Here is a 24930-nt window from a genome sequence, read left to right on the forward strand (position 1 = left end):
AACTTTCCTAAATAAAGGTGGTGTTGAGAATTTTGTTAAATCTGGACTTTAATTTTGTATTCAGTAGCAGGTGAATACAATTTTCCCAGAACTGTGTTGGCATCCCCAGTAATGGTGGCACATAAGATGTTTTGAATGCCAAGTATGGCAGCTTGGAGAAATAGTTAATTTGAGTCCCTTTCAACTGTAAGGGAAAGAAAAAAGCCAAATATTTCCCAAATGAAAATGGTCCACATAGGGGTAAGGAAAATAATTTTTGTTCCAGACATGTCTAGGAGAAATGCAAAGAACAAGTAAGTACAGAAAATCATTTTTCAGTGTTTCAGGCTTGGTTTGAAAGCCTTGAAAATTGAATTTAGCTTGAGACTATTCACTAAAATTTCTCTTTTGCTCTCAATACACAGCTACAGAGCAATGTGATATCGATAGCCATTTTTTTGTATAGAGCTGCTCTGTCCTTGCATAAATGACCATAGAAAATTCAAAAGGTACCTTGCACTTGCAGTCAAACAACAAGATTTGATCCTAATTGAGTAGTGGGTGGAACTTTTGTTTTTAATGAAAAAGGACTCTGGCTGCCACTGTTTCGACTCTGAAACATTCATTTGATGTGCTTTGAGATCTGGAATTAATATATTATTAGTTAAGCAGTAAAACTACAGAGTGCCATTGCCATTTTGTAATTTATTTTAAAGGTTTCTCTAAATTATATTCTTTACACTTCTATGCATAACATTTTCTTGTTGTATATAGGTTAACAGCTTTAACTAACTTTACCCACTAGAGAAATAAAAACAAGTGATTCAGTAGGGAGACTTTTTTTCCTAGCCATAAAATCTTTCAAAAGACATCACCCAATTACCCTTCTTCTTTAGAGTTAATTGCATTTATTAATATAATTTCTTGAGAAATAATCTTTGCTTTATTGTGTCACAAGATTCACCTCATAAATCAAAATTCAGAGTCTCATCAAGGAAAAAGAAATTTAGGTCCAGAGAAGGGCAACAAATCTCGTGAAGGGTCTAGAAAGTGACTCCTGTAAGGAGCATCTGAGTGAGCTGTGGGTGTTTAACCTGGAGAAAAAGAGGCTCAGAGGAGATCCTACTGCTCTCTACAACTGCCTGAAAGGAGGCTGTGGCCAGGTGGGGATTGGTCTCTTTTCCCAGACAAATAGGAACAGGACACGAGAACATGGCCTCAGGCTGTGTCAGGGGTGGTTCAGGTTCAGGTTGGACATTAGGAAGAATTTATAGCCAGGAAGGTTGTCAGACATGGGAATGGGCTTCCTAGGGAGGTGGTGGAGTCACCATCCTGGGAGATTTTCAAGAAACAACTGTTTATGGCGCTCAGTGGTCTGGTCTAGTTGACAAGGTGGAGATAGGCCAAAGATTGGACCCAATGATCTTGGAGGTCTTTTCCAACCTAAATGATTCAGAGGGATTTTCACCTTGCTGTAATTGTCAAATAAAATCCAGTTTTGCTAAAGCATGCATGACAGGGAACAGTATAACTTGCGTTTGTTTCATTTGTTTCTGATTTTGTGCTGTCTTTGTGCTGAAGGTGTTGTATATGACAGTCTGATGCTGAAGCACCAGTGCATGTGTGGGAATTATGCCAATCACCCTGAACACGCTGGAAGAATCCAAAGCATCTGGTCAAGGCTGCAAGAAACTGGGTTGCTAAACAAGTGTGAGGTAATTAAAAATTAAGACCAGATACCTGACTTGCTAAAGTAAATAGCAAAATTATTAACTCCTAAACCTGTCTTACTTCTGTAATAAGAGAGCAATTTGTTTTAGGAATTATTTGGTCTTAACTGATAATATAAAAATAATGCATTACAGGAAAACACACTTCACAATCAGAAAATAAAGAATTTACACAGCGTTATGCATTCACAGGCATCAGAATATAAAACCCTGACATGATTATTCCTCACCTTTATAAAGGAATGTAGACAAGCAGTAGTCAAACAGTGAATGCAGTCCTCCCAACAGCATGGTTCTTAACTTTTTCAAGGAACTAAGGATTTTACTTCTGTAGCACAGAACATTTTTAAAATATAGTTTTTATTACTCCGTAAGTATATTGCATCTTGTCTTTTTTCAGACTTTAAAGTCTATTTTCATAGTATGATCCTTTACCTGGTATACAACAGTCCCATGTGAAGCCCCAAGACATTCAAGAACAATCTGATAGGCAATAGCAAATTTGTAATTTTTTTCTGCTGCAATTTCCCTCAAAAAATTGCATATTAAACCATGTTTCAATCAAATATGGTCTGTGAGGATCATATATCATTTGGGTTAGTTAAAAGTAGCTTTTTCTTACCATTCCCTGCTTCCTGTGAGTTGTGAAGCACTGCCAATTTCAGAAGCCTGTTCAATTGCAGGAGTTTACTGCACTGCAGCACAAGTTAACAAAGTTCAGCAAAAATTTGCTAGTGTTGTGCAGGATCCCAAAATTGCCATGGCTCTCATGTTCTGTTTAATTGCTTTTCTTTATATCCACATACTTTTACAAACCCAAAGGACCTGGTTCAATAGATCCCTTTGAATAACTATTAGTGACTGTCCCCAAAGATTTTCCTCTGGGTAGCTCAGTGTCCTGGTCAGTGAGATATTGCAAGCACTGTAAATGGATTTGTTGTATACACTCATCTAACTAGATGGCAGCACTCTAACAGGCTAATTCTTTTTTTTAACTTAGATAATTTTTTTGGTGTTCAAGAAAACTTTCAGCAAGGCCCTTAAGGCCACCTATCACGAGTGGTTTCACCGGGGAATCACATACTTCAAGATTAAGTTAAACATGCAGCTGAGTGCTTTACTAAAATAAAACCTGGTTACCTTCTTGATTCAGGACTCCATAGAGAAAAGACAAAATTGGGAAAATAAGTAAAATGCGGAGTACTGCTTTCTTCACTAACAAACAGCTGTTGCTGAACAGTAAATTTTGTGGCTCTGTAAAAGGTGTAAAATGAAAAAGTGGTATGTGTTAGTTTGAGATGCATGCAGTGTAAGAATTTCCTGGATGATTTAAAGTTTCCTCTTGCAATTCCAAAATTTCAAAACCTGAAACACAGCTTATTAGGTCTTGCATAATCAAGTGAGGGGGGAGAGAGGAAAAAAAGTCACTTCATGTTGAACTGCGTTCAGCTAATTTTGACCCCAACTGTGTGTTTTGAAATTAGGCTGAAATTTGAAATGAGCTGTCAAAATGTAAACCCTGATGACAAAATTAAGGAGTCTCAGTGTGAAGCTGGTGCATAGATCTGGTGTTTATGTAGATCCTCTTATGTAGCTAGAGACAGAATTATATTTGATGATGCAATCTGTCCTTTGTTTCACTAAATTATCTAGCATGTGCCTGACATCAAACCAGTGCTTAAAACTGCTCACTTTCCAAAACAAGAAAGGGTACAGTAATACACTTAGTTGGTGCTCTGTTTGTATAGAAAATCATTCAGCTGAATAGACACTTTGTGTCACTAAAGGAGTTGTTATTGGATTATCCAAGATATAAAAAGCCACCATCAAGCTGCTTTCTGGAATATACCACACCAAGAGTACATAGTGAAAGGATCATGGGCACCTGCACTGTCACTTCTGCTGAATTCTGAATGCCTCGTTATAGACACTACCATTTCTTGATATAATTTCTCAGCATAAATTCCCACAGTTTTTGTCAGGAGTGGGAGATCACTGGTCAGGTTTTGCTGCATGCATTATCTCATACACCAAGTCTAAAGGGCAGTTTAACAACAGCAACTGCAGCAGCCACTTGGGAAATCCTCTGCACTTAATGGTGAGCACTTCTTTCTCTCTAACTAAAACAGTAGTCCCACAGGAGGGCTGCAGTCCCACTCTTTGTCTGATAAGGAGTTTTAGGATCAAAACTAAAATTCAGTCAGAGGTAGCTCAGTTTTTTTTACCTTGCACTGTATGTATCCTTGGGCACAGGTTTGTTTAGGGGGCCCTCCCTCTTTTCAAGATCTAACAAGAAACCCGTATGAAAATTAACAACTTGTATCTCTATGACCCTTGTTATCTATAGCAGGGAGCTTTATGTGGTTCCTAAATCCTTTATGTGGATTTAGTCCTCTCAGACAGCTCAGGTCTTTGGCAATAGAGAGATGACTGGCTGAGTGTTCAGAACTAACTTGGCATAGGATGATGAAAGTCATACAGACTAAGGCTAACACCATGCTTGCTGCACTTCATAGATTAATTCAGGTTGACTAATCTAAGCCTAATGTATTGCCTTTATATACACCTGCACATATTACTCATGCTGACCCCAAATTATTTTAAAAATACAAATTGGCAAAATCATAACATAGTTTGAATGGGGTACACAAGCTGTGCATCTGCTATAAAATAAAATGTGTCTGAGTCTTTTCTCTACCCCTGCAGCCAACTGGCATGGAAAGCCCATGTTCATACTACCAGGAATGCTTCCTGGCTCGTGCCAGTGACCAAACCATGTCTGGGAGTTGTTTGGGAGAGTGCTAGCTGCTGCTCAGCCAAAACAGTATGAAGGACCACTTTAGCAATTTAATAGTACAGATGATTGTGTTACTCTGCCTGGGAATGTTTCCTGGCACTACTTAGTTTACTGCTGCAGACACAGCCAGGAGGACTTGCTTTTCCAGACTGTATTTTGTCTTTCTAGCCATAGATACTTGTGCTCTAGAATTATTCAAACAACAGTTTAGAGGACTTTTGCTAAACCAAAAAATTAGTTTTAGCTTTCAGATTATTTTTTAAATCATATCCTACTCCCAAACAGATAGATTAATTCTTCCATTGGATTCCTCAAGACAAGGGAAAAAATACATTAGACCATTGCCCATTGCCAGTCACAGAGAACCAGATTTGAGAGACCAGCCCCTGACTGAGCTCAGTGCAGGAGAGTGGAGTAATTCACACACATCCACATCCACACACACATCCATAGTGAACTTTTTTATAGTCCTGGTATGTATGTATTGGAAAAACAAAATTAATACACAAATTTTTTTTGCATTAGTTTCTAAGTTTCTATGTTTGCTGAAATGCCTGTTTGGTGTTTGTTAAAGGCTGAGTTAACAAATGCAGACAGGGGCAGCTAAAAGATGCAAAGATGGGTATAAAAACCTCCATAATGATTTTTTTAACAATTTTCCCTTGGTAAACAGCAATGCCTAGCTGCCCTACCTTTGGGACAATAAAAGGACTGAATTGTGTTTTGGTAGGGGTGTCTACTTTCCACTTGTTTTAGGGAGAGGAAGTATTCAAATATCTCCTTTGGGGCTGTAATTTATACACACATGACTGACATTAGGCTAAAATAATCAGCACACTTTCAGAAGACAAAAGAAAATGTAGCGATGGTCCTGCTTTGTGGCCCCACCTTTACTTCCTGTAGGGACTGTAGTCCAGCAACACTTTTCAGCCTAGAATTTGTTCTAAATTTTGGTTGTTTTCTGGATTAGAGAGGCATCTTACACCTCCTGCTGTCCACATCTCATCAACTGAAGGGGAGAGAAGGAAAGAATTTAAAGTTGAGTCTGCCAGATCACATAAACTGAAACATTTGAAAAATTCCACTCTTTGAACCTCAATTTGCCACTAAAGCTAAAATAATGCAGGAAAAGTTAGCCTTTTTTAAAGAGCAACAATATTTAGAGTGTTTAACATGTTCTAAATCACTCTAAATCTTAAGAGTGTTAGGCACTAGATGGCCAAAACATGTGAAGAGAATAAATGCATCTCTATGTGGATGCATGTGTGTCAGAGGCATGCTTGAAATTCCCACATGGTGGATGTTGGAAGCCATGTGAATATTCTGACTGGCACAGGACGTGTTATCTGTGAGTAGTTTTGAAAACAAGAGAAAAATTCACAACTATGAGAAATCTCGGGAAGGCAGAAAAAGATCTGGAGACCTTGTTTGCAAACTTGATAGCCTAAGGGAATTTCATCCAAAAAGCTGTAATACAGACAATGGACACATTACACAAAGAGACCCAAGTGAAAAATATCCTTAATCTTTGTAACAATTCATGTTAGTTTAGCAGAAAGAAACAGCCAGCATCACCTTTGGCCTTTTGAATCTCTGTCTGTGCATGAGTTTATTCTGCTGATAGTCTAACCAAAATCTTCAGGTTAATAGAGGTTGTCTGCGTGAAAATTTAATGGTCTCTTTTAAAAAGACGACCAGACTTTGACCTTAATTTCTGTGAAAGGTGAAAACATTTTCCTGTTGCGAGGACAATGGATTTCTAGTTCTAGACTGATTTTTCAAAGCATTCAGGTGTAAGTGTTTTGCTCTCCTGAGATATATAAATGTTTCTGTTGATGAGGAAACCACATATGTCAGAGGACAAAGCCAACACACAAATTGCCATACACATTAGAAAAGGATAACCTGCCTTCTACTAAGGATGTAGTTGATGGGTGGATGTATTGTTCAAATTCTCTGTAATGAAACAAATACTGTTCATCTGTTTTCCCATGCTATTGCTCCTTTTTTGTTGGCTTTATGCCAATTTCTGGCTACATTTTATAATTTTGATACTACCATGAAAATTAAAAAAATTCAGAAAACCACTTCCAAATAAAAAAGAAATACATGGCTAAAAGTGTAGGTGTGAAGTTATACAAATGCATATGTTCTGTTTTCTGATAACTCATGCTAGTGAGAGCCAAAAGTGATCACTTTGCATAACTGAAGTTACATGAGAGACTCTGGCAACAGACTTAGCACAAAAACTTGTGTAAATTTGCTAAATCCTGACATCATTGTGTGAGAACTATTCTTAGAAATTATTACAGGTGATTTTTAATGCACTTTTTTTCCTCTGTGCAGAGCCTTAGGTTGAGGTTGATATGCAGAGATACTGCAAAGATGGGGTAAAAGGAACACAAAATGAGAAGATGGGAATGCAGAAGCAGCACAGACACATGCATTTTTTACCCTTTCCTCCTGCCATCTACAGTGTAAATGTCCTTGCTGATGCTAGAGCTGGAGTAGCCATGGAAAAAGAGCAGCTCTGGGTTCTGCCAGCCCAGCTGATAGCTGCCCTCCAAGGACCTCTCTGGGGGGAGCTGCCTGGAATGGGGTGTCCTTCTCAGTGCTACTTGATTTCTGCACCAAACTGGCTTCTGCATAACCTGTTTCTACCCTAGAGAATTTGACTGGTGATACTGAGTAGAAGGTAGGTTGTTGGCAAAACATTTCAGGAGACCACTTCCAGACCAGATATAGCAGAGCACCCATTATAAAAATAATTGGCTGTGTGGTTTGTTATAGTTAAAGGGATATGGCATTCCATTAAACAACACTTAAAAAAACCCCAGACAATTAACTGTCTTAAACATGTCTGAGAGCTTTTGTGTACCTTGTAGAAAATATGTGACCAGAGAGTAAGTATTTTGCTCAAGGTTCTTTGGCATGACCTTCATAAAATTCCTCTTTACTTTTCTTATACATTTTTTTTATCTGTCTTAAAAGCCAGATTCCCTTCCCAGATTTGCCATGGAGAATTGGGTATATACATTTTAAAGCAGCTTGTTAGAAACATGGACCTTAATGAGAATGGATGAAGGAATAAATGTTACCAGTCACCTCACTTGTGAAGAAAAATATTTTATCTGACCCAGAAGAACCATTACAGAGTTTACTGACTCCATGAAGTAACATAATGTGCTGATTTTGATTGTGCAACTGCGTGTTAAAAGGATGTGAGTGCACTGCTACAAATTCTCATGTGAGACTGGGAGAGGCTTGAAGAAATTACAGATGAAAAAGAGTTTATTAAGTCATTTAGTTCTTGGATCATTCCCTAAAATGTTCTTTCCACTGCTGTGTCTAGTCAAGTTTTAAACACTGAGAGAAATAGGGCTTCCACCATTTCCCTGAGGGGGAGCTTGTTCCACAGTCATCTAGCTCTAACTCAAAGGATATTTTTCCTGATTAGTCAGAAAAAATTCCCACTGCTTAACTCAAGATAAATTGTGCATGGTTCTTCTGACCCCCCATCCCCCAGGCATGTCCTCTTTTCTGTAGTGCACATTCTCTTTAATATTCATAATATTGCTTTCCTCTCCTAGTGTAGAGGTTGGTGCTTTCCAATGTGTATGACAAGGTGTTGGATACAATAAGAATTTAACCTCCAAGAAAACTAGAACTAAATGCATTTCTGCAACAGGCAAATCAGTCTAGTTGAAAATAGAGTAATCTATTTAGATAAGTGCTCTACCTGTATATTTTTACACCTTGAGAGTCAGACAGACCCAGTCTAAGCTCTGAGAGAGTTTGCCTTCAGTGTTCATAAGGACTAGGTCTGCAAACAGGGTCCAAGACCTTAAAATCAAGATGTATTCTCTTTACTTTATCCAATATCAACAGGAAAGATGATCTTGGGTCCAGAACTTTGTTGACAGTGCTGTTTATTATGCCCAATCCTGAACAAAATCTGATTCATGTTGCTGTATTTTCAAAGGCTGTGCAGCACTAGCACAAGAAGATAAATAAATATTTTTATGATATGCTGTAGCTCCAAATGTACACAAGGAATAGATATGCCAAATAAGAAAATGTTAGTTTTATCTTTCCTTTCCTATCTTTCTTCCTTCCTAAACTGATTTGTAGAAAGATGTCTCAGATTTTTACATCTTGTTTTGGGGCAAGTACAGGCTGGAGACCCAGTCAAAGAGACAAACTTCACTTACAAAAATGTAAGAAAGCGAGTGAGTCATCATGTGTAACAGCAAAAATATTAATCGCATGTGATCACAAATGTGGGTATATTGATATTGATCACACATTAAAAATTTAGAAACATACACAAATATGTTACTAAAGCATTTAAAGTTTAATTTTCTTTTTCTCCTTGTCTCTCCTCACTGTGATCATGTTCCTCCTAGCAGCATAAATCACAAGTACTAGTAATGGTGCAAAACACATTAATCCTCATTCCAAACACATCTGCAGCTTACAGGTGTGAATAATATTTTGCTCTCTAAATCAGGTTTTTTTTCTAGCCAGATTTCTTACTTTAAAAATATTTCATCTTTTGGTTTGTATCTCTTAATATATTATGTAGAAAAGAGTCAGAATCTTTTCTTTTCTTTTATGTGAAACCCAGTATTAAGATAACTCTCCTAAGGCCAAAGTGAAGCATTTTGTGATAAAGCACACACGCATTTGTTTTTCATATAGATTACTTTAATAAACAAATCAGTGTCACATTCCTGCATGACGCAATTTCAACCCATTATTAATCATACTAAATGTTATTTCGGACCTTTACTTTTCTTTTTTCTCCCTAAATATTGTCAGTGGAATATTGTAGGCCTCTGCTGTTTTCTTTCAGCGAATTCGAGGTCGAAAAGCCAGTCTGGAGGAAATACAGCTGGTTCACTCTGAACATCATTCACTGCTGTATGGCACCAGCCCACTGAACAGACAGAAGCTGGACCCCAGGAAACTCCTAGGTCTGTACAGGCCTCTCTATTCTACTGAGAACAGCACATTCCAGCACTGTCATTAGTCATAGCTGGTGTCAGTTTAAAACACTTGGCAAGCAGTGTGACAAAAATTCACTTTTTCCAAATGCATTGCTATGTGCAAGGAGAATGTTACAATGGAAGCCAAATATAGATTAGCAAAATACAACGGCTGGAAAGCAGTGATACGAGTTTCTCCTCATTTGCTTCAAAAATCATCAGTGTTAACCTTTTACTGTAACTTGTTCTCCATTGGAGGTCAGTGGCAAATTTGAACACAGCTGTTTTTCTACCTCCTTGTATTCTTTGATTTGAAATTAGGAATTTAAGATACACTTGCTTGTCAGAATTGTTTGTTTGCTGTTCTCATTTGCTTTATTTCAACTATTTCAGCCACCCTGTCTGCAGATACTATGCCTAAGCTTTGCTAATAAGTGAACTTTATTTTAATCCCTTCTCATTATGCAGGATATGCTATCTTTCTGAACAACACGGGGGAAAATACATTAACATATTAAATGCTCCTATGGTTGTACAGAATAGTGGAAAACTGACAGGTTTTTTCATGTAAAATATCTTCATGTGCAGCCGATGCTCAGTGTATGTCTTTAGTAACACACAAGTAGGGTTAAAATGAGCTCTTCCATTAGTGTAACATGAAATAAGTCTACTTGTCAGAAACACACAAAAAACTAGTGCATGAAAATCCATGAGTGAAATCCTGCCCTTTATGTCCCAGCACACTGGACGCAACACTCTAATTCTCAGATATTTTTATAACACTTCTTCTAAGATGTGAAGCTTTTCCTAAATGTAATAAAATCTAACCCAAACAAAAATAACATTAGCCATCAAAAGAAATTGCTGCCACAATTCTAGTAATACATTGTAGTTATTTTGCTTTGGAAACTTATGCTGTTTCTTCTATAAGGCAGACTGCTGCTTCAAGAAGTCCTAAGATCATAATGTTATATAAGTTTATACATTTTCTTAGCCAAGGCAACATCAAAACTGAAAAATATTTACAGTATAATAGATTCTCAGGAGCTTGAATTTCTAAGTAGGAAATCCTCTTTAAAAAAAACAGCGCTTCCAAGCAAAAGTTCTAAATTCCTGCAATTCCAATTAAATTAAATTTCCGATTAAATTAGAAACATTTTTATTTGATTTCATCAACATTGTTAAATTGTTCCTTTTTGATACACTCAAGCATTTTATTACAATAATTTTGTTGGCTTTAATTACTTTTAATTTCTCTTTTACATTATTTAATATAGTATACATTGATACAAAATATTATTCCAATTCTGGATCTCAGTGGTTGAGCAGCCTCTGGGATGCAGCGTGCAGTTGCAGGTACAAGGTTAAGAAGGAATGGACCTGACTTATATGTCTGCTGATCTACTCAGAATGCAGAAAGCTTTGTTTATCCAATCTCAGAAAATAATTTCTTGGCCCACAGTTTCTTACTGGACATGTTTTGCCTTTTTTATTGGACCCTTAGTCCAAAACATTTACTCTCTAAGTTTATATCAAGATCACACTCTTAGAACATATTCTGAGTGTATCCTTGGCTCACTGCCCTTTTCTCTCTCCGTTTCTAGGATATTTTCTTGTTGCATCTCACATGGCCTTTTACCAAGACAAAAGTCAATAAAACACCCTTCCCACATGCTTTTGCATGTGCCTGTTTTTCTGGCTGGAAGCTCTAATCATTTGGGCTTCCAGACTCTTGGGCAAAGGAACCTAATTGTCTCTTTCTTACATTTTTTCCAAAATCCAGTCCTGATTTTGGTGTCCCCATTTCAGTTGAGGTTGAACCTAACCAATCCTGACATTAAAATTAACATCTTTGTATATTACAGAAATTCAATATACATGTAGGGAAAAATATCTAAAGAAAATGTTTCTTATGAAGATATCATAAATAACAACATTGTCTCAGAAAATATTTCTATTTCAATGAAAGTGTATAATTTTTTCTACAGAAATAGTTCCATTAAATGATGGCTTTGCACCCTAATGAAAAGTAGGACCTAACCTCCCTTTCTTTACTCCTCTACCCATCCAAAAAGACAGAAGCACCATTTGCTTACTACTTATGCTCCAGAAAACGTTTGTGCTTCCTGTTCCTCATTGGAGGAGTGCATCTGCCTTCTCTGAAGCTCTTTCTCTTTTTCTTTTGAAAGTGAGCTTTTACTCATCATTTTTCCTCAGTTTATCAGACTCTAAGCCCTCAGTCATCAATCGCCCAATCAGCTTCCTTGACTTCTGTAGGGGCCTGACCTCAGTCAGTGATGGGTGCTCCAGCACCTAATTTGACAAACTAGCTTCTATGCCTTTGTGCATTGATATTTTAGAATACAAATCTTGGAACATTTCTAGTTCTATCAGTACAAAATTGTACTGAATTTAAAGTGCTGGTGACTACAAACTTTGCCCTAACACAAAGTCAAAAAAATTTGACTATTTAGACTTTGTCTTCTACCTTGCTTAAATATCTCAATATCTTCGGGACCTCAACTTCAAATATCATGGGAAATTCTCACTCCAATTCATTTTTAGAGTAGCTTTTTGCTATTGATTTTCATTTCTGGCAGGCTGTTGCGAGCTTTCCTTTTTTGTGAGACTAGCTAAGCAATGGTCTTACTTTCTCTTAGTCCAACATTTCTCCACTGTTCTTTTCATTAAATCTCAATGTTTTTCTTGTTCTTCAGAGTTTGGCAACTACTATTTTTAAGCAATCATGCAATAAGAAGTCAGCATTCCAGCAAGCTTTTTGATACACTGAAAATGCTTCCATGCTTGTTTTCCCCAGTGTTAGTACTATCTTCTGATTGATTTCAGTGTCCTTCCTCACCATCTGCTTTTCTGTTTTTACTTTATGTTTATTGTTTTTAATAGTGTTTACCATGCACAATGTGCCTGGCTGCAGGGAGATAAATGAGAATTCATCTGTTGTCTCTTATGTCCCAACTCTGCCATGGAATTTCAGAAAAAATGTCTAGTCACTCAATAATCTAAAAATTCCTTCTTTTATCTCAAATTACATCCTATGTTTCCATTAATGTCTTCTGTCACTTTAACAGCACTAATTTTTTTAGTTATCTGCTTGTGACTTTTTCATCTTCCCCATAGTAAAAAGTGAAAAATTGGTCCCTGGATCTGCTTAGCAAGATCTGGAAACTCCAACTTGCACCTCTGACAATCTCCGGCAGCCAACATTTCCTTGCATGTCTGGGGCCATTAGGACGCACAGTATGAGAATACTCTGCATAGCTGCTGCACCTGCATTTCCCCTGGTAGCTCCACAGGAGGTTTTGTTTGGCTTCTCTCGCACACTGTGCAAACTGATCAAAGGCCTCTAGTCGAATAAAAATGCATCTTGGATTTTACTCAAAGTGTAAAGCACTTTCCTCATCCCAGACCTTGCAGTCTGGTCTCTCATACTTCAAAGATGATGGCTTATAGTTGTCTTTATGCATTTCATTGGCACCTGCTAAACATGAGTAACTGCAGCATTCGCCCCTTCCATATCAATGGGTGACTCCTCTAGGAAACTCCAGTGATTCACTATCTAATGTTTCCTCCAGATGGCAAAGTTACAAAGCCAGTTCTGTGATATGGCAGGGGAAAAGCTTATGTTCTCTTCTACAGCTGCCTTAGGATCAGATTACACACTGGGATAGGAACTGCATCAAATCCTGAGATCCTTACCCAGTTTTCATATTGTCATTATCAAGACAAACCGTGAGTTTAGTAGTACCAAAAAAAGAAAAAAACAGTAAAATGTGAGCATAAACATTAAGGTAAACCCTATCATATTAGCTAATGTATAGAGTAGATTAGCTAGAAATTAAATTCTAAAGCCTATTAAGTTTTTGTTCCCTTTAGTATAATGTATTTACTGAATAATATTGAAAAAATAGTATTTCAAGTTATGTTTTCAAATTATTAATCCAATCATTTATGTAATGTAAATGAAGAAAAAGCATTTTTACATAGATGGAAAGACTAAGGCTGCAATTTTCAAAGGAGAAACTCTTTTGAAGCAAAGAAGCTAAGGACTTAGTTACCAGTTTTATGTAAACTTAATGTAGTTCCCTCTGTTGTCAGTGAAAAGAAACAGGTACTTCTCAAGCATATTTCATCCCATCATTCATGTAGGCTGGATGGAGGTGCCTGCCTCAGTCCTGTAGCTGGAAAAGAAACTGAGATGAGTAGCTTAGTCAAGTTGCTTATCAGCTACAGATATCAGGATGATTAGTCACCCTAGTTCAGAGTGATTTCCTGTGGAATTTTGGTCATTCTATTCCTTTGAAATTACCACTTACCAGTCTTAAGATTTTTCACTGTTGCATAACAGCACCTTAAAAGTCCCATGGCTGATTTGATTTCTAAGTATTATGATTATTTTTGTATTATTATCTGGCACTTTCATAGTGATAATAATACTAAAATCTGAATTACTATAAAGAATAAGGAAATACTGTTCCAGTATTTAAATAATTTTGATAAACAATACTTACTGTTTCTTTTTTTCTTTAATATATAGGAAACGTGTCTCAAAAACTCTTTTCCTTGTTGCCTTGTGGGGGACTTGGGGTAAGTAGATTTTTTTTTTTTTTTTTTTTTTTTTCCACAAAAGGGACAGCACACAACATATGGGTTCTCTGGCTAATTCTTTAGCACTATCAGTTCAAAGTCTTCAGAAGCTGATAAAAACTGTAGAGATGAAACATGAGCCATTATTGCACTGTGTCTTCAAAGACATGGAAGACAGCACATTACAAGAGGCATATGGAAGAATTAGGAACAAATTTTGTGTAACTGTGCCAATTTCTAGTTATCCCACTTTGGGTTTTTTATATGAACTCTTTTCTTGAGGAAAGTACCATGGGCACAATTATTATAGCACAATGAGCTGTTTCATGCACTGTTGAAAAGTAAATATGACTCCACACTTCTCTGAAAGACAAAAAAGTTGCCAACGCTAACATTTAGCATGGAAAGGGCTCACTAGCTGCTAGCCAATAACTTGGGTATTAAAATCATAAATTATGTCAGCATTTTTATACCCTGTTTTGAAACAGATTCATCCTGAAAGACAAGCTCATATTAGGACACAGTAGACAAAAATCTGCAGAAAGAAACATGTTGCAACACTAGGTGAAAGAGTAAAGCTAAATTAGTGAAAACCATGTAGAATTTCTTCTGATACCAGTATCACACTCTTATTAAATTGTAGCAAAGATAATTCCCAGGAGAAATAATTTTTCACATAAATGAGTTTTTTCACCCGAAAGTTTTTCATGCTTTTGGTCCAGCTGGATCCATTATTTACTGATGTCATCAATATCAAAGTGAAATGGGAATATTCTAGATATCAGTGGGCTAGATGGTTGATGTATATTTTACGTCCCTTTTACTGTTCCCAGTGAATTCTCTGAGTATCTTCTCTGAAAAGTCTGAGCTGACATAAAAGCATAATCTCTGGAGATCAACTTTCACTGCTACCTTATACAGTTTTATTTACCTTTATTCTTCACAAAGGATAGATTCCATACCATACCAGTATGTTTTATATGACAGAAGAAATCCTCATTTTGTAAGGTTTTAATGCAGTCAAGAAAAAAATGCATTTTAATCTTCAATATTTTGTAATTTTGGTGGATTTCTGAACTATGAATTAAAAATAAAATAATCAGGAAGTCATAATTATTCCAGCTCCTCTACCTTGGGCTTAGCTTGCTGAAGATCATGCCTAAAATTTGGAAGTTGGTGATTAGCAACTTGCCCATCTGGAAACTTGGGCATCATTTCTATATGTGGTTCAGCTAACATTACACATTGACATGTAGATGTGTTTGCACGTGCACCTCTGTAAACTACTGTGTGCATACATGCACACATATATGCCCACACTGGTGTGTAAAAAAGGTAATTTTTCACACTGCTGGTGCAGAGAAAATTTAACAAAAAATTAATAAAGTTGAGAAAGGATGTTCAGGCTTCTGAGTTAAAAGGAGATTATGTAAAAGTTCTAGAAAAAATCTATTTGACGGCCCTGGATAGTAAAATAGACTATAGCATTCTTAAAAAAGCAAAGGATAAGACTTTTCTATTAAACAGATTATTGTGACTAGAGGTGACCAGAGATGTGCTTTGAAATCCTTCTACTAATGACAATATGTTTCATTCTAAAGCTAACACAGGTCAGAATTGCTCAGTACAACTTCACTGTTTTAAGCATTTAAATTCATCTACACTTTTTTTCCCAGTCTGTTTCATTTATTTCTTATTTAAATTCATGGAAATTGGATTAAAGCACATGTTGTAGAAATGGATCTTTTATTTATTTATTTTCTAGTTGGTCTGCCTTTCTATATATGATTACTGTCAGTCTTGCTGTGGGGCTCTTTTAAAGGAATGGGTTATGACCTTTTTCAAGGTAAATAATCAGATTAGGAGTTTTCTTTCAGTGATATTTAGCTGTCGATTGGTTAAACTCAGGGAAAGGGAGCTGCTTCAAACTATGTAGAAAGCAATTCTTAAGCTTACTTTCAGAAATGATGGTGGAAATGAGGAAGAAATAGTGCTACTTAGTAGCTTTCAACTTAAATGAAAGGTATAAAGCAGTAATCAATGAAAAGCAGGAAGTGTAGTTCATGCAAAGATTTCAGGGAGGGATGAAAGAATTTTATCTTTTTTATGTATATTTTTTCCTCCTTGCTTGTATAATTAGTTGTTTGCTACAGAATATAACATAGTGTTAAGAAAAAAAATTCCATTCTTGCAGGAGACTTTATGATTGCCTTTTGGATGAGGGTTTTCAGAGCTCTTTGATCCTATTATTTTCTAACCATATGGGGACCTTGCTGTTATTATGCAGCTCAGTCATTAAACAGATTAGTGGTTTGACTACTCATACAGGGCATGGGAAACCTAGGCTCAGTTATGTCCACTCCCAGGCTGGATTTAATATCAGAGATATCATTTCTTAGAGAGTGTTGCTACCACACAAGAGATCATATACTATTTCTGGTTGGGGACCTCCACACCATGCACTAAAGTGATGCCATTGTTGGAAAGAGCACTGGACAAGTAAGACTTTATCCATAAGTAGGATAAAGCCCATCTACCTAAGGCTATGATCTTCCTATTACATACAATTACAAATACTTCCAAGTCCTAGTTCTGAGGCCCTGTTCCACAAACAGATTATAAATTTGACATGAAATAATCACTGAACAAAATGAAAACTGCTCTTGGATCAAGGAATGGAAGCTAGGACTTCCTAAACATTGAAGACATGATCACTTGATGGACTTATTTGTTCACAAACAAAAGTCCAAGTAACTTCTGTAACCCTGAATTCTACTCTATTACTGATTTTCTTATCTCAGTTCTAAAACTGCAGCCAACATCAGGGATCCTCTCCTGTGGACATTACTTACAGTTACAGTAAAAGAAAGAACTTTGAAAAGCAAACAAGAGGCAGCCTGTGTCCATAACTAGTATTTTCTGATCCTTTACCATCACTCCACTAAATCTTTTGTAGCAATGAAAAAAAGTATGCAAAACTACAGTTTACTCATTTTGCACACACTTTTCATCCCTATGAATTTTCTTTTAAGTAGTGCTAGGGACTGATTTTGTCAGAGTCATTGGCTTATGCTTTCAGGAGAAATCAAATAAATTCTTTAGTTTGATAAGGAACGATATAAGTAGTAATTAGCACTCTTACCTAAGAGCAGAAATCTGTTTCATCTGTACAGATAAATTGAACATATCTCACAAAGCGACAAAAAAGTTTGTCTAAGCTAGCATCCTAAATTTGCCCATAACAGGTTTTCTTTCACTGATGGTTAATATTTTATCAGAGGACTATCCAGGGTCAGGAGTATAAAATCCACTGAAGTATGGAATCTCCCTCCTGCAATAATGCTTTTTATGTTTTTTTTTTTTTTTTCTTTCAAGCTTAACCTTGTTCCAGAACCAACTGTTGTTAAAGAATTCTAATACCGGGGGGATGAAATTCTTTGTGTTAGAGAGAGACTAGCAGCTCTATGGCCAGCAGTTTTAATAAAAAGAGATGGTTTCTTACAGCTGGTCAGAGGTTTGGAATGTGAAAAGTTTTCCAGGAGAGGTGGGTAGATTGCAGGTGAAGTGGCCAAATGGGGAGAATAATCACAAATTACATTTTGGTTCTGTGGATTATCAGACTGTTCCACAATTTTTCATCTGTAAACAGCCACTAGAGCTATAACTGATCATTTGACCAACGTATCCATCTATTGCAATTCCTCTCCTTTTGTGCTGTGAAAATGACAATAAGAGAAGCAGAAATCTACTTTTAATGGGACTAAGTTTCATCTCCTTGTCTCAGCCTGTCACTAAAAATAGTGATTGTTTTCTTGCCTGTTTGACCTGCTGCTGTGTGAAGAAATCTTGAAGTCATTTCTCAGCCATATTTTTTTGTCTAGTTGATAGGCAAAAAACCCCACAAAAGCAAAGAAGAGCAGGCTTTTATGATAATGTCATCATCGGCTCCCAGCTTCAAACACTTCTGCGGCTTTTGAATTGTCATTTATAACTTGGAACTGAACCGACCCATAATTCCCTTGATGCATTTAGAGAAATTGATAACAGACTGCTTCTTTTATGGCTCAGAGGAGGCAACTCCCATCACATCACTATTGGCAGTCAATATTACTTTCTGACATGGTTGTAAAAGTATAAAGGGGCTTATGGCATTTGTTTAGATGAGGAATGGGCTCTCAAGCTGTGCTGGGGTTTATGGGTCCAGATTACTGAGAAGCAAAGGGAATATGATGTTTGCAAACAGGATATGATTTTATTTAAGTTTGGGTTTCATACGTTGTTCCCTGGGGATTGTCCTGCAGACAGAAGAGAATTTCACTTTTATCATATGAAATTGGGCAGCTTTCCAATCCCCCCTGCTCTCCCCCCATCCTCCCCACCAAAGACACTGCTCCAAACCTGTAATGCGTAGTCAGAACTTTAAATTGCAAGAGGAGGAGCTGGGGGAGAACGCTGCCCTGCAAAAAATCAGACTTCACAAAAATTAATGTTTAGTGAGCTGAACAGAGTGGTTCTTGGGCTAAATATCAAGCCATCTGAATGGCTAAGTATGGCTTGTACATAATATGGAATGTCCATTGCATTTCCTCTAATTTTGCTGTTACAGCAGCAAAGAAAAACGGTATCTTCTGCTGGGATAAGCTGGTCTTGTTTTGAAAACCAAAGTGTAACTTGGACTTTTCATATCAGAAAATAATTTGACCTGTAATTACCAAGGGAAGAAGTTTATAGTTATAAAATCTCTCAACATATTTATAAAACTTACAAAGCATTCATATTTTCTGAATGTTAAATTCCTTCCTGCTATTCCTTGCTGTGACAGCTGACAGTGCTACTTTTTGTCCTGACCACACAGGAAGAAAAGCAATAAGAAAGGCAAGATTTTACTAGCACACAAGTTTAGTAAGCCATCCAGGAAACAAATTGGTTTTTGCTGCTTCTCACTCTTCCCTTGATCTTCTCAGTCTGTGCCCAGGAAAACTTTCAGCCTTTACATATTATGAATCTTCATTCTTCTCATTTCTATAAGAGCCAATGGCACCAAACTGGTTCCATTACCATGGTACAACTGTCTAAAATCAAGAAAATGTTGGCAGTGGCATTGCCTTCTTGTAGCAAGTTTAGGTTCCAGGCTGCTTAGGTATCTGTCCTTATACCTGCACACAAATGTGTCAGTAAAGAAATTAGACTGCCTATAGTTTAGGCACTCAAATGAACCATCACCTTCAAAGAGATATTAGAATTAACTTGTGCTTTTTCCCTATATTCCAGGCTGTACCACAATAGGCATAGTCCTCTGAACCAAAGTGTGTCTGTTTCCTAGTTTTGGGAAAGCAATCTGAAATTCCTAGAAGCTCATCTACTCAATATTAAGTCATCCATTGTGATATCCCTAATATACCATGCTGCCAATATATTCACCAAATACTTTAAATTTATTTCCTGACTCATTAACCTACTGACATCTGCCAGTTACAACATTTTGGAGCACACCGCAGACGGCTTCCAGGAATGAAGGACTTGTTTACCTCCTAAAGCTGTCAGCTATACCACCCCTAAAGAAATACCAAGATTTAATAAAAAAACCAGGCACATCATACTTTAATTGACATATTTTGCAGACTATTTAGGACTCACAGTTACATGGTGTTGACTGTGATATTTTCTGCAGAGGTAAAGAAAATGTGTGATCAATAAGGCCACCCTGGTACCACCCCAAGGCAATTTAAGGCCACTGGGGACGTAGCCATGCCAGAGCTGTAAGTTTGTCTAAAGAAAAAATAGTGAGTAGATAGAATTAATTTAATTAGCGTTTAATTAACTTGCAGTCCAGAACAACAGATTTCTGAAGATTCCCTTGTCCGGCTTTATGTACTGGCATTAAAAAGCCACATTCACCAGTACAGCAGGAGTCTACCTGCTATTCTACCTAAGATCAGAAGAATTGACTGGAGGTCCTTGATTTCCTTTATTGACAGAGACCTGAAACAACAAAGTTATAAATTTTATGCACACTGATTTTAGAAAAAAAAAACCAAACAAGTGTGATAAGGTGAATCTTGCTCACAGCATGAAACAGCCATCCTTCCTTTACTGAGGTACAAGGACCATCTCTGGTTCTGGGAAGTGCATCAGTGTCTCCTGGGCAGGGAGAGAATGCCACATTTATCATATCAACACCATGGCCACAAAAAAAATTTCTTCACATTACAGGGCAGATACTTCATTTCATTCTTGTTCTTTCATGGCACTGAGGTGGCCCTGTGCCATCTACCACATGTTTCAGTGATAGGCTAAACTGTTTAGCTGAGAGACAGAGTTCCTTGGTATTGCTGCAGGCACAATACAGTGTTCTAGAATAGTCCCAGACTGCTTTTACTTGCCACAGGCAAGGATAAAAAGCTCAGACGTGGTAATCTCATAACACATCAAATACACAATTTGGTCTCTCAAACTATTTTTTTACCCTTTTTAACAAAGGATGGTTTCCCCTTGCTACTCAACCAGATTAAAATTTTAAACAAATATACATTATATGGAACACAGAACATTATTGGGAAGTTAATGAACTACTGTAAAGCCAAATTTTTAAAGGTCTAACCTAATTTTCTGCATTTTCTAAAAACTATAGTGTTGCCAAAGGCAAACATTATGCAAAGAAGCTCCTTATTTGCTAGAATAGAAAACATTGATATAGACATAGCTATAGAAAGATATAGACAAATATGCACAGAAATGTTAAATGAAAACAGTGGAATAGTATCATATCCAATCTACTATTACTATTAGTCACTCTTCCCAGACTTTATCACATACACACATAAGGATTTGACAGTAATTCTGTAATTAAAGAAGAATTCACATTTGCACTTTAAAAACACATCATGTGTTTATTGACAGAATTTAACCCCTGGATGGACAAAAGAGCTCCCTGAAGAGTAAATGTTCATGTGCTGTTTATCTGAATGAACACCAGGTTCTAGTGTAGTCCCACAGTGGCCTCTAACATAAAGATCATCTACATCCAGGCAGAAAGCTGAAATGTTATGTTTTAATAAAAATGTGTTCAGAGGCAAAAGATGAAAATTTTCAAAACTGAGGCCTAAATATTGCACAAAGAAGTTGCATTTTCTGAGAGTGGATGCATTGCAACCAGCTATACATTGCATATGCTTGTCCATAAACTCCTGGAAACTGCAAGATCAAACATAAGAAGGCAGTTGCACAAGCATTTTCACACACTAACCCATTAAATACTAAAACAAATGTCAAGTTGAATTAATAGACTACTTAGAGCTAGGCCTGAAAGTGCAGTAACATTTTTTACAAGCATCTGGTGATATACGCCACATATCTGAGACTTGAATCTGGGCCTAAGTGTTTTATTTATGAGTTTTTTCTAAAAACAAAATCTAATCCACATCTAATCCATGCTATCCTCCCTCCATTGCCCCTAACAATGATCCACACATCACTGTTTCACTATGGTTCTGAGATCCTTTACAGTGTCTAATGTATGCTTTATGACATCTTGAAATTCTGGAAATCTGTCATGAAAGTTAATTTAAGAGAGAAACCAAATAAAACTATTTCTTTTTTAGATATTGTTGTATTCACGCTTCAGCTTGACTTAGCCTGATTTTTTTCTGCTTCTCATTTTGAATACAAAGCTATTTCTTTCCCAATACTGACCTCACCTTTTTTTTTTTTTTTTTACAAACTTTAAGATGTATTTCATTTTACAGAGGGGATGCTGCATTTAAATCAGGGGATGACTACCAACATCAGTAACTCTGCTAGGCATTCAATAATTAATTAATAATTAAATTTTTTACTGAGTATTTTCTGAAAATTGACTTTGATTGGGTTTTCATGTTACTTCACTATTGGCAGGTAAAACTTTGAAGGACGTTAAGTATTCTACATACAACTGGTTTGTGTATTGCTCACATTCCTCGTTCTTGCAGAAAGCCGGGACAGATGCTTTTGGGGTCAGAATTAATAGCCTTTAAAACTATTTTTAGAAGTCCTTTTTCCATAAATATTATTACTGATAAATTCTCCTACTGGAATTATTCAAACACAGAAGTCAATGCAAGACTAAGGGAGTTCCATGGTTTTTGTTAAAGCAATGATTTGTGGTGGTTGTTTGAACTATTCATCTTGCTGGAGCCTAAAGATCACATGCCCTTCACAAATTTTTTGTAAATCACACTGGTAGGCAAGAAAATATGCAAAGCTGCTATTCTGGGTACTCTTTATGATAGGCATTTTACATCAAAACAGCTGGAAATGCCTTTGACAGAAAAAAAATCTTTGATACAGCTGCAATAGCAGTAAAAATAAAGGAAGCTCACTGTACATATTTTTCCTAAAGTAGTACACTTTTACACACTTCCTGTATCTGGAATTTATGGAAAAGACGTCAGCCATGTAAGCCTTTTCTCCTTTGTTCCTTCACGAGTGACATGGCTGACAGGCCATTCATTAGAAGTTGCTCCTTGGAGATGATGCACGCACCTTCGCTTCTTTAGTCATGGTGAGATGAAACAGCAGCTGAGAAGCACGTTGAGGACCTTTTGCTTCCTGGTGGAAATCACAGAGGTGATGAATGATCACCAGGACATCTGTAAGAGTGGGAGGTGAGAGCTATGAGCGTGACACCTGGGAAGCTGCACTGCCCACGGTCAGGAGCAAAATATTACAAACTTATGTGGTAGTGTTAGCTGGCATCAATTGTGTCTAATAATGACAGACTCCTTGCTGGAAGTGATACCAAAAGGCCACACAATTTTTAGAGATTGGAACACTTCAGAAAAATATTTAATTTCTGTTTTCACGCCAGTATATTAACAAAACCCAGCGATGGAAACACGTTTGCTCTGGCATAAGTGAAAGAGTGTGAGACTCCAAATGCTTTTAAAGCTAAAACACAGGAATTTGCTCTGAAATATCTAAGTTTTATTAAATTTCAGTATCACTGAGGAGGTCAGTACTGTCCAGTATTATTTGTCAGAAATTCTTAATCAGTTTGTTTTCTGCATAGCTACACTACTGTGAGCTGAGCAAATTTCATTTACTTCTCAGTATTAGAACCACTTATATCAAAGGACAGAAGTTTTTTAACAGGGTTGTTTTTCTAGATTTGTGTTGAAATGTATCCATTTGAAATGCTTACCTAACTAACTTCCATCCCAGAACAACTGAGTCCAACGTCTACTCTTTTAAAGAAAGGGCAGAGAATCCTTTTGAACTATTGTAAAGAATTTCTTGTTGTCCAGAATATTGGACACATAGAATATGATGACTGCTATCCAAGGAGCATCACAGGTCAAACTTTCCACGAACAACTAGATGACAAATTGCATTTTTGACCTGTTGTCAGAAAATGAGTATCTCTTGTGGGAATGTGTGGTATCTCTAAGAGGACTGGTTTTGATTTTAATGATGGCAACAATTGTGCAGGAAATCCAGAGCAGGATGAGCAATTCAGTGTATTTTTAATTCCTCTTAGGAGTAAAATCAGAATTCTATTGCAGAAAATGAATTTACATTAAATCACAAGATGTGTGTTTGTGGGTGGGAGGAGGAATGGAGAGAGAAAAATTCTAGGATGCTTTGAATTCATCCCAAAGCAGTAGTTTAGGCTCTCTTTTATATTGTCATGCAGTTATCAGTGGGGATGTATTCAAGGCAACTTCAGGAAAATATAGAAAAGGAAAGATAGGAAAGATAACTTGCACAGATGAATACGTCATGCAGGGTGTAAAAAACTGAAAGGTTCATCAGATTGTGAGCAGCATCTCTGGTCAGTAGAGCTGTGATTCAATGACCACTTGGCAGATCCCAGGAGATTTCTGGAAAGAGGACTGAAATAGAAGATGAGGAGTGAAAGAGGTGTTGTAGCCAGGAAGGACAGATAAAACAAAAAGCAATTATCTTAGAAAATGCTTTACCATTATTAATCACATTCCTTTTTTGCCCCCCCTGAGGTAGGTTCCAGATAAATTTAAATAGCAGGACAAGGAACATTTCCAGTTTTGTCAACTGCAGTGATTTCAGAAAGATAGTGAAGTAAGAAATCTCTCCCTCATGTATATTGACATATCTTTCCTCACCATTTTCACATATCCCACAACATGAGCACAAAATAAGGAGCTGGCAACTTCCAAACTTTACAGTCAGTCTTCCTTAAAATTGAATTTTCCAGCCTTAAAGGTGTTATAGTACAAGCTTTCTCTGTGTTGAAGTATCTCTGCTGTAAGGCTTCTTTCTTAGCTTGTTTTGAGTATGCTTAAAGCCTTCACTGCTAAATTGGCATTATCACATAGAAATTTCTTAGAGGAAGCATTCATATTAAGTTTTTGTCGGCAGTGCAAAGCAGAGAATTTTTAGACACGGGGCTTGAAATATTAATTCGTTCAGTCAGGAGAAGTTACCTACATTTCTTTTCACTTAAGTCATTCCTTTCCTTTTTAATGCCTCCACATGCACTTCAGGGACAGGTAGCTTAATTTCTATCATCTGTAGCTTTGCAGAGTATTAGCTTTGCTACACATGCCAATGATTGAGCTACACTAGATGTGCTTGAAAAAGCCTGCAACCTACAGTGCTCATTCAGGAAACTGTGAGTGAAGTAAATCCATATGTGTGTTAGGAAGTCAGTGCTCAGATAGGGCTCGTGTCCTCTGGCTCTTGGCGCTATCATGCACAATTCTGCTTTGAAGAACTGTAGCAGTGATAGGATTTTTGGTAACAAAATGTGTAGTGTGCTCATAGTTCAGCACTGACATTTTGATGCTTTAAAAAAATGTTTTATTCATCAGGTTCA

At 36.9% G+C, this 24930-nt stretch overlaps 1 protein-coding gene across 5 annotated transcripts in view; it reads left to right on the plus strand.

The window, feature by feature from the left end:
- The window catches only part of HDAC9 (histone deacetylase 9), a 457531-nt gene that overhangs the window by 315574 nt on the left and 117027 nt on the right, over positions 1–24930 (plus strand). For all 5 annotated transcript variants that reach the window (XM_066554161.1, XM_066554142.1, XM_066554170.1 and 2 more), the window contains 3 exons: positions 1561–1694; positions 9362–9482; positions 14050–14099. In XM_066554161.1, coding sequence (XP_066410258.1) covers positions 1561–1694; positions 9362–9482; positions 14050–14099 — 305 coding nt within the window. The remainder of the gene's footprint in view (positions 1–1560; positions 1695–9361; positions 9483–14049; positions 14100–24930) is intronic.

Source organism: Molothrus aeneus, chromosome 1 (assembly GCF_037042795.1).
Source record: "Molothrus aeneus isolate 106 chromosome 1, BPBGC_Maene_1.0, whole genome shotgun sequence".
Lineage (NCBI taxonomy): Eukaryota > Metazoa > Chordata > Aves > Passeriformes > Icteridae > Molothrus > Molothrus aeneus.